The 10,791-nt window shown below is 39.4% G+C and overlaps 1 protein-coding gene across 1 annotated transcript; it reads right to left on the bottom strand.

The window, feature by feature from the left end:
• Positions 1–1,014: 1,014 nt before the first annotated feature.
• LOC138910487 (uncharacterized) lies at positions 1,015–8,208 on the bottom strand. The gene is made up of 6 exons (XM_070201731.1): positions 8,004–8,208; positions 7,178–7,872; positions 6,152–6,340; positions 5,417–5,479; positions 1,849–2,034; positions 1,015–1,572 (listed from the first exon to the last, which is right to left on the bottom strand). Exons 1-6 carry the CDS (start codon positions 8,206–8,208, stop codon positions 1,015–1,017), a joined length of 1,896 nt encoding a protein of 631 aa, XP_070057832.1.
• Positions 8,209–10,791: the final 2,583 nt, after the last annotated feature.

The following is a 10,791-nucleotide window of genomic DNA, read 5'->3' as shown; positions in this document are numbered from 1 at the left end:
TTAGCCACGTGAACATCCAATGCTAATGGCCTCTCCGCTGCTGGTAGATATGCTAAACTGCCCAAGCTCTCCGCCTTTCGACTCTAGGAATTGGCCACCATATTGGCCTTTCGAGGATAATATAGAATGGTGATTTCATAGTCATTAAGCAACTCTAACCATCTCCGCTGCCACAAGTTAAGATCCTTCTATTTGAACAGATGCTAGAGACTCCGGTGGTCGGTATAGACCTTATAGGGGACACCGTACAAGTAATGCCGCAAAATCTTCAAGGCATGAACAATAGCTGCTAATTCCATGTCGTGGAAAGGATAATTCTTCGCATGAACCTTCAACTATCTAGACGCGTAGGAAATCACCTTACCGTCTTGCATCTACACCATGTCAACGCCAACACGGATCGCATCACAGTACATAGTGTAAGACCCTGAATTCGTAGGCAACCCCAACACTGGGCTGTAGTCAAGGCAATCTTGAGCTTTTGAAAGCTCTTCTCATACTCCTCGGACCATTTGAAAGGAGCACCCTTCTGGGTCAATATGGTCATAGGTGCAGCAATATATGATAAACCCTTTACGAAACGATGGTAATACCCGGCCAACTCTGCCAAAGAAACTCCGAATCTCAGTAGCTGAAGACGGTCTGGGCCAACTCGGCACTGCTTCAATCTTCTTCGGATCTACCTTCATCCCCTCGCTCGACACCACATGACCCAAAAAGCCACCGAATCAAGCCAGAATTCACACTTCGAAAATTTTGCATACAACTTCTTTTCCCTCAAGGTCTGGAGCACAATCCTCAAATGCTGCTCATGATCCTCGCAGCTGTGGGAGTACACCAAGATGTCATCAATAAACACAATGATGAATGGATCCAGATAGGGCTGGAATATACTATTCATCAGGTACATGAAAGTTGCTGGGGCGTTGGTCAGCCCAAATGACATCACAAAGAACTCGTAGTGACCATACCGTGTCCTAAAAGCGGTCTTCGAGATATCCAGATCCTGAATCTTCAGCTGATGATAACCTGACCACAAATCAATCTTTGAGAACACCATGGTCTCTTTAGCTGATCAAATAAGTCATCAATGCATGGCAATGGATACTTGTTCTTCACTGTAACCTTGTTCAACTGCCGGTAATCAATACACATATGCATAAAACCATTCTTTTTCTTCACAAACAACACTTGTGCACCCCAGGGTGACACACTAGGCCGAATGAAACACTTATCAAGAAACTCTTGCAACAGCTCCATTAACTCCTCAACTCCACTAGTGCCATATGATATGGTGGAATAGAAATAGGATGGGTGCCCAAAATCGATATCCCTATCGGGTGGCATGCCTAGAAGATCTGCCGGAAATATAGTTGGATAGTCTCTCAACACCGGAACTGACTCAACAGTAGGAGTATCAACATTGATATCTCTCACAAAGGCTAGGTATGCATCACACCCCTTCTCAACCATCTGTTGTGCCTTAAGGAATGACACAAACCTACTAGGAACATAATCTAATGTACCTCTCCAATCCAACTGCGGTAAACTTGTCATAGCCAAAGTAACCATCTGGGCGTGACAATCAAGAATAGCATGATAGGGAGAAAACCAGTTCATCCCCAAGATAACATCGAAGTCTACCATACTGAGCAATAATAGATCAACTCTGGTCTCAAAACCACCAATAACAACTAAACATGACCGATACACACGATGAACAATAATAGAATCTCCCACAGGCGTGGACACATAAATAGGAGAACTCAAAGAATCACGAGATATACCCAAATACGGAGCAAAGTAAGATGATACATATGAGTAAGTTGAGCCTAGATCAAATAATACCGATGCATCTCTAGGACAAACAATAAGAATACCTATGAAAACTTCGTCTGATGCAACCTTCTCTGTCCTACTTGGAAAAACATAACATCTGGCTTGGCCTCCCCCTCTAGGGAGACCCCTACCTGCCTGATCTCCACCCATAGTTGGTTGTGCAGGTGGAGCGGCAGCTGGAGCAGTAACCATGGCCTGAGAAGTCTCAGGACCCAGTAGAATGCGTGGAGCTTGAGTAGTCAAATAAGGTGCACCCCTCCTGAGTATGGGCAGTCCCTCACCATGTGAGGAGTATCACCATACTTAAACACGCTCTCGGATTGACCGCTGAAAGCACCCCGTGCAGGAGGTGCACTAGACAGTGGCGGTGCATACTGGGCAACCTGAGACCTGGTGTTGCACCCTATTTTGCACTAGTCAAAACAAGATTCAACTTGTGGTTTCTCTGTTGTTGTTGAAAGAGAGTCGTCACCTAATATTTAAAGGTATACTAAGGTACCTATTTAATTACTATATCATATTCTTTATTAGTCTGATAACCTATGAGATTATAGGTAAGGGTTCTTGTTCTTCTAAGGGGAAGGTGTTATGCATCCCTTAAAATCTACCTGAGGTAGCTCCATAGGACTTAGACGAGATTTGGAATCAATTATTTATACTATGCCTTAACTAGTGTTCTAAAAATATGGCTTACCGTATATTAGGACATAATTCTTACAAAGGGAAAGGGTATGAATTTATAGAGGAAAATAATGTTAGTGCATGTATACTTGAAAGGTGCTTTTGAAAGAGATATAGGATGTTTGTATTTAAGAAAGTATGTGAAAAGGAGAACTAAATTAAAACATTTGTTTCTATGATATGGAGGTGCATATTGTCCTAATGAGATGAAGGTACTATGCGAGTAAGTCTAAGATGTACCTTGATTTTTAAATTTGAAGAAAAACCATTTTGGAAATCCTTTTGGAGCGACAACACTTCATTTTTTAGAAATAATTTAATTTCCTTTTTGAAGATAAAGCTTGTGTTTCGAATCTAATTTTTACTTTTTGAAAGTGGAGCTACTGTCTTTTACTAAGCTTTTGGGCTTCAAAATCCTTTAAGAAAAAAGGTGAGCGAAGAAATAGTAATGTTATAAACAATTTATAATTAGCGAACGAGGGATTAGTTACTAACTAATTCTTCTTTTAATCCTATGTTATTTAAGGTTTGGCTATGTTTTATATGACTTAAGATATAAAGTAAAGCATTCAATCCAATATATAATCGTTGTATACATGTGAGATGAAATAACAACCAGAACGCAGCAAAATGCGATAAGGCAGTAAAACTAAGGCAATGAAGCAGTAATTAATAAAGGAGTTAAAGGAGAAGATTGGACTCAGGTATTTGGGCATCAAAGGGGCAGGCCCAGCAGTAATAGAGATGGCGACAACTGGCTCCAAATTTTTAAAAAAATGGCAATACTGGACTTGGGCTTGAGTTCCTCAGGAACTTAGCAGGCCCAAACGAATGTACATGTTCAAAAAAATAAAGAGAAGATGATTAGATACATATTATGTATATTCCACCATGCATGAAACACATAAGTAAACGATTGAGCAAAATATAATGAACTATCACTACTCAAATACCATGAAAACTTATACTAATGTGGTGGTTATACATGGCAAATAATTTACATTGAAAACTTTTCGTCGTCATTAAACGCTAAACCAATGAGAATAACAAGTGTCAATGAATTAAGGGCTAAGAAGAGAGTTCCACTCAAGGTCGATGCCCCCTTTGAATCCCCCCGATACTTCAAAGTTCCCAAGGGTCGCAAGGCCTAAGTCAATGCTTGTGTCGGGGAGAGCAGCCCAACCTAGAGTAAAACTCTATTCCCAAATACCCCTAACCACTAACGACTCATTTTTCACTATGGGTCTAAGCGCCAATGAGGCTCTTTCAATGTAAAGCGACTACCATGATACCCCTACCCCAGAAGTATACTTTCTCTTGGCAGAATAACATAAGGGCACATAAGTAATTTTATTCTTATAACTACATTTCCAATACTAAATGACACACACATTAACAAGTCTGAAGGTCGGATTCCAAACCCACATAGAGATAGAAGTACTTTTGATGTCACTGCCAAAAGAACCAAACACTTGAGGTCCCATCTAAAAGAACACGCAGTTCAGATGTGCAATAATATAAATGCCTCTATCTTAGCAGACTAATCTCATATTGGTTAGCCTAAGTCTTACTACTAGCACACACATAGGTTAATAATACTACTTAGAACTCTTTAAATAATCAACAAAGGTTCATACCTAAGTCATAGTTAGCAGCCTCTACAGGTGTTATTAAAGATACCAGAACATAATCAGATCTCTTAGCATGACTACAGGCTTACAGGTTCATACATGGAATCCTAGAGGTGCTTAACAGGTTCACAGTTTATCAATCCTACTTCATTTGTAATTGATGGCAGAACCACATCTTCATGAGAATACTAATTTTCTATTGAAATAGGTAATCTATTATGTCCAAGAAGTAGCAATAAGAAATTCTCTTAGGATTTACAACTCGGATTCAGTTGCATGCTCAGATTAGCAGGAAGGAGAGGACAAGGTGCAATTTCAAAACAATGTACATGAACGTGAAATCATGAGGATAAACAGAGGTATATGTAGCATTTTTAATCCAACTACACATAGATACTTCAAATGAGGTTATAATCTTACATAGACAAGGAGAGTTTCACCTATTATAAGACCAAGTTAGCAATGCTATAAAGGGGATGAAAGATATGGAAGATATTGTACTCAGAATAAGTTTAACTAAGATTAATATCTAAACATGGAGCCTGTTATGCTCAGCTTGAAAACAACTCTCATTCAACTATAACAAACATAGATATAACCTACTTTCTATGAAAAGATGACTTGATCTTAACAAAATATATGCAGAAGAGTTACTGATATTCATAAAATTTCACCTTAATAAGACCGTTTCATATAGATGCAACCAACAGTTAGATATGAACATAAGAATGTCATAGTAATAACTCATAAGCTGCTCTCTGAGTTAACAAACACTGATATAGAGAAGGAGAGCACTTAAACACTTAAACTTCTCATTCTTCAGTTAAATGGTGAAGGATTAAACTATGAGCTTTCAGGTTTATCCTAGTTAGAATTATCAAACAACAATCTCGACTACAAAACAACTGAATGCAGGAAACAATGTGTAGGGATAGAGATCACAACAAAAATCATTAATAGAAAATCTGAAACCTAGGCAAGCATGAGACGTCATTTGAGTAATGTTAAGTAAAACCTAATCATGTGGATTATTTGAGATCGGAATGAAAGTCATTAATGTCACATAACAGCTTAATCAACACCAATTAGAGATATTCAAAGCATGATAAATGATCACAAATTAACAACACATTATCACGAATTGGAAATGACATTTATACACTAATGACAAACATCATAAACGAACACAATTGACAAAAGACAACAGCATGTTCATGATATTCAAGTAAGACAATCAAAAGAGAGGAAGGTGAGGGTGTACTTACCTTATCTAGGGCAACAGACCAAACATGGATTCCTTTTAATTGCCTAGGACCCAAATCTTCAAGCTTGAAGCAGTGAAAGCACTCAGAAACAAAAAGAGAAAAATAGGAATCAGCTAGAAACCAAAGCTTCCTGTTAGGTCTGGTCTTGTTAGGTGAGAGCATTGAAGGCTCCTTTTACAGTGGTATTCAATGCTTCTAGGGTTCAACAAGATTCAAAATGATAGTGGAAGATGACGGGGAGCAGATGATTTGAGCAAGACTAGGAAAACTCTAAATAAACGGAGGCAGAAATTATGAAGCTTTACTTGAGCGAGGGGAGGACTTCCCGTTGACAGCAAAATCTACCGGATAAAGACCCAATGTATAGAGGTCTCTGCGATTGACCTATGGACCAAGAATAATGATAATTAATGCTGTGAGATGGCTATGCATGCCACCAATTTTGACATAGCATAAAGGATTCTGATGATTTGACCTTGCACCGATTAGTCTAGTGTATCAAATTAGGATTTTAAAATCCAATCGGTGAGAAAAGTGAAATAAAGCCACAAACTTCACAGCCTAGGGACGAGGCAGTTTGATTCTGCCAGTTGGATTTGAGAACAAAACGAAAATGGTGCTTCGATTTTATTGCTCATGCTCTGGCATTTCAGATTCAAAGAGCAAACGGGAACCTCTGCGGGATTTTGGGATGGAGAAGTAGGGAAGGACGATTTTATTCAAGGATTTTACAACCTTGCACTGATTTGTGCAAGGTTCTTTCATTGATGTCCATGGATTGACATGAGAGAGGAGAAGATGAAAGGGCAAATGGTGGCGGCCGTTTGTTGTAAATGAGCTTGGGTTAGAGAGTAGGGGTTTGGCCGTCTCTGGGTTAAGAGTGAGACACAAAATCTGGGACATTGGATCTGTTGATCTACGACCCTGATAGTTTTAGCAGTTAAGAGTTTTTAAAATATTAAAAAAATGAAAATATGAGAGCCGTTAGATCTTTTATTTTCAACGGATGATATTAAATCGGATAGTAGGTTTAAAATTAAAGGAAAAATAAAGATAAAACGAGGGTCGTTGATCTGTAAGATGGATGACCCAGATTGATTATGTTTCTTTTGAGAGTGATAGATATGAGTGATGTGGCATGCTCTTATTAGTTCTCATGGAGTGGAAAGGATTTCCACCTTGGAATGGAGGGATCTTTTGGACTGGGTCAGATAACGATTGGGCCTATGTGTTGGGCTAAGTTTATTTTAAAATAGCCAATTTGTTTTTAATTGGAGATTTGCAATTGTAGCCTTTAGCGTCTTTTGACCCCCTTTCTAATTAAATTAAATAAGCTTGATAATTTTTAATAAAATGCAGTAAAGTATAATCATTATATACATTACTAACTATTGTAATTAATAGTTTATAAATATTTCATTTTTTAGCATTAATTTAGAATTATTGACATAGTAGTCTAATTAACTAGAAATTAAGGAGTACTTCATAAAATTAATTATAAGGCATATGTTATGTATATAAAAGTTATTTTAATAATCCAAAAATAGTAAGTATATTTGTAATTACATAATACTAACACTAAGTGGTTAATTTCAAAGCTAATACTTAATTAGTTTTCATAAATAGGTGTTTATTGATAGAAGATACTTTCAAAATATTTATTGTAAATTATTAAGTATAAGTAAATTAATTTGAAAAGAGGGTCAAAATTGGTCGTCAACACCCGGGAGTAGCTGGAGTACCACTAGAACCTGGAAGTACTGAATGAACTGGACGACTCACATAGCCTCTACCATAATGGGCTACAACTGGGGCACGGGCACCACTATACCCGCCAGAATCTCGAGGTCTCTTGGCCTCCCTATTCTCTCTCTCCCGGCCCCGCATACCCTCCAATCTCCATGCGATCTCTACCACCTTCTGATATAGGGTATCTGTTTCCAACTCTAGAGCCATGGTGAATCTAATACCATAGTTCAGCCCCTCGATAAATCGACGGACTCGCTCTCTAACTGTGGAAACCGAGGCAAGTGCATGTCTGGACAACTGAGTGAATCTGACAGCATACTCTGACATAGTTATAGTACCCTGGCGCAGCTGCTCAAACTCTGCGCACCATACATCCCAAATGTTTTGGAGAACAAACTCTCCCAACAACATCTCTGAAAACTGAGCCCATGTGAGTGAAGGTGCATCGGCTGGGCTACCCTCATAAGCCTGCCAACACTGAAACGCTGGACCTGATAGCTGGAATGTAGTAAAAGCAACCCCGCTCGTCTCCACAATACCCATGGTGCGGAGAATACAATGGCACTTCTCCAGAAAACCGCGTGCATCTTCTGTAGCTAGGCCACTGAAAGTAGGAGGGTGGTACTTTTTGTACCTCTCAAGTCTAAGCTCCTCCTCCTCAGATGTTGTTGCCCTAACCATAGGCTGAACTGGAATAACCGGCTGCACTGGTATAACCTCAAGGACATTGTCAACATGGACTCACTTCTCTGTGTACAGGCCGCAGGAGACTGAGATCCTCCCCCATCCTAAGATGTGGCTGGTGCAAGTGGAATCAAACCCGCCTAAGCTAGAGTACCAAACATGCTCAAGAACTGTGTGAGGGTCTCCTGAAGTGCAGGGGTGGAAACAGGCGCCTCACGTGCCTGGCCCCCAACTGGATCTATTGATGGCTCCTCTGTCGCAACTCGGGCAAGTGCTCTGGCTGCACCACGTGCCGCTCTTCGGCCTCTCGTGGCCCTAGTAGTGGCGTGGATGTCTGATCGTCGAATCCAACGATGCATGTCCTTACTATCTGTGAGAGAATAGAAAGATAAAGATTGAGAATTTCGAAGTTAACAAATTTTCACGATAAGGAATCAAAGAAGTGAAGTTTCCTAACAGATCCATAGCTTCTCGAACAAATGTATAGACGTCTTTGTACCGATATGCACGACTCTACTAAACCTACTTATGACTCGTAACACCTATGAACCTAGAGCTCTAATACCAACTTGTCACGACTCTAATCTCCCTCTGTAGGATGTCGTGATGGCACCTAGTCTCAGTGACTAGGTAAGCCTAACATACATGAAGAAATAACAAAAATAGTAAAAGAACTGCAATCTAAACAAACCGGCTATCATAATATAATTCCACAACGCAACTGACAATAACGCCCAAAATCTGGTGAGACTGAGTCATAAGCTCTACATGAATATACTGAACCAATCCTTAATACATCACTGTCTAAATAAAGAGTAAACAATAGAAAAGAGACAAGGACAGAGGGTGACTCTGAGGCCTGCGAATGCTGGCAGGTATACCTTGAAATCTCCGATCTAAAGCTTAACTAACAGATGCTTAGCCTGGTATGAAGTACCTAGATCTGCACAAAAAGAAGTGCAGAAGCGTAGTATGAGTACACCACAATGGTACCTAGTAAGTATCAAGTCTAACCTAGGTAGAGGAGTGACGAGGACATGTCAAGAGACCTACTGGAATAACTAATGAAGTTGAACAAGTATGGAACAGTACAATAAAGGAAACCAAGAAATGATACAATAAAGAAATACAACAATATAAGCTACACTTAAATTAAGGCAATAAAGGCATCAAGGGAGGAACACAAAATAAGAACACCAAGGAAATGATGTAGACAAACACATGTGATGTAAATGAAAGATAACCACAAGAATCACGTCCGAGGTACCGCCTCATATTCTAATTTCACAATTTCAATCATAATCTTCCCTGATATCACCGCGGGAGCTTACATTTAGTTTTGAAAATCATTTTACTTGAAATAGCTACCCGCATTTTAGCCCATCTCATCACACCGCGTGGCTTCAAGTAGTTCCTCTACTAGTAACACGTGTATCAAGACCACCTTATCTAACCGCATGCATATCAACCACAAGTGCCCAATACCACAACTTGCCAAAGAAGTCAATAATAATAATTTTTGCCCAATAAATAGCTCATGGCTCAACCACAATATGTACAAGAGTCTCAACAATAGCAGCCGAAAGTAAAAAATTCAACAAGAATGGTATTTCAATAATTTACAAGTTTGCCTCAATGTGATCACGACTTTTACAACTTCAACACCAAAAATCAACAATAATATATTCTAAGAAATAAAAACTTCAAGTAAGGTAACTCAACAGTTAAATATTTAACAAGGCAATGAGAAAATAGTAACTTCAACTAAGCATGTAAGGTCAAATAATAACTATGAGATTAGACATGTATTAACAATGTCAAGTGAAGCGTATAAGGATAGATTAGCGATGATAAATATAACATGTTATGACCATTCAATTAAAGGCATGAAAAGAATCTACATAGCTTAAACCGGTCAATTACCACATTTAGCCTGTGTACCCATTTGTCACCTTGCGTACATAGTTTTCACATACCACAATTAACACAAAACAACACCAATCCTTCGGGATAATTCACCCACACAAAGTTAGGCAAGACACTAACCTCCAAACACGCTAACTCAATCCACTAGTAAGCCCCTTTCGCGAATATCCAATTCAGAACGGCTCGAATGTAGCCAAAATAACTTTATACCATAAATACAAACCATGGGAAACTATTCTGAGTAATAAAGTTGAAATCTTTAAAGAAAATAAAAAAGTTAACTCAAAAAGTCAACCCCGGGCTCGCGTCTCAGAACCCGACCAAACTTAAAAAATTCGAAAACCCATTCCATAGCGAGTCCAACCATACTAAATTTACTCAATTCCGACCTCAAATATACCATCAAATCCTCAAAGTATAGTTTATGAAGTTTTCATAAGTATCCCCAGTTTTTCCAACTGAAAATACTAATTAGATGGTAAAAACGATGATGGATTCATGTATAATAGCCAAATCCGAATTAGAATCACTTATCCCGATCAACTCCTTGAAAATCTCTCTCAAACTTGCCTAACAACCGAGCTCACTAACTCAAAATATGGATAATGAAATAAAACCCTTGATCTGCCCAGTGATTTCGCATATGCGGATTTACAGCCTTATCTGCGGTTCTGTAGCTACGGAAATTCCATCGAAGGTGCGTCTTCCACTTAAGCCCAAGGAATATCGCATCTGCGGACTCTAAAGTGCATCTGCGGATGCTAGCCACTTCTGCGTAGAAATGACCACACCTACGGTTATAGCTTGCCAGCCCACCCCTTGATTCTGCGGCTCAATGAACACTTCTGCAGTGTAGCACCTGCAGCCCAAAGTGCGAAGGTGCAATTGCACCATACTCAGCAGTGGTTCAGCAATAAACCAAGTCCAAAATGGTCCTTGGATTCAATCTGAATCACACCCGGGGGCCCCGGGACCCCGTCCGAATATACCAACAAGTTCCAAAACACATAGCGGAC

Source organism: Nicotiana tomentosiformis, chromosome 1 (assembly GCF_000390325.3).
Source record: "Nicotiana tomentosiformis chromosome 1, ASM39032v3, whole genome shotgun sequence".
NCBI classification, from domain to species: Eukaryota; Viridiplantae; Streptophyta; class Magnoliopsida; order Solanales; family Solanaceae; genus Nicotiana; species Nicotiana tomentosiformis.
The sequence above is the reverse complement of the archived record's forward strand: the minus strand, read 5'-3'. Positions and strand labels throughout refer to the sequence as shown.

Bases quoted from the DNA above. Each gene is read 5' to 3' on its own strand.
- LOC138910487 (XM_070201731.1), bottom strand. From the start codon at position 8,208: ATGCATCGTTGGATTCGACGATCAGACATCCACGCCACTACTAGGGCC. The intron at 7,873-8,003 runs GTACTCTAGCTT...AGGTTATACCAG, and splicing joins ACAGTTCTTGAGCATGTTTG to TGCAGCCGGTTATTCCAGTT. The intron at 5,480-6,151 runs GTTGTAAAATCC...CACTGCTTCAAG, and splicing joins CTTGCACAAATCAGTGCAAG to CTTGAAGATTTGGGTCCTAG.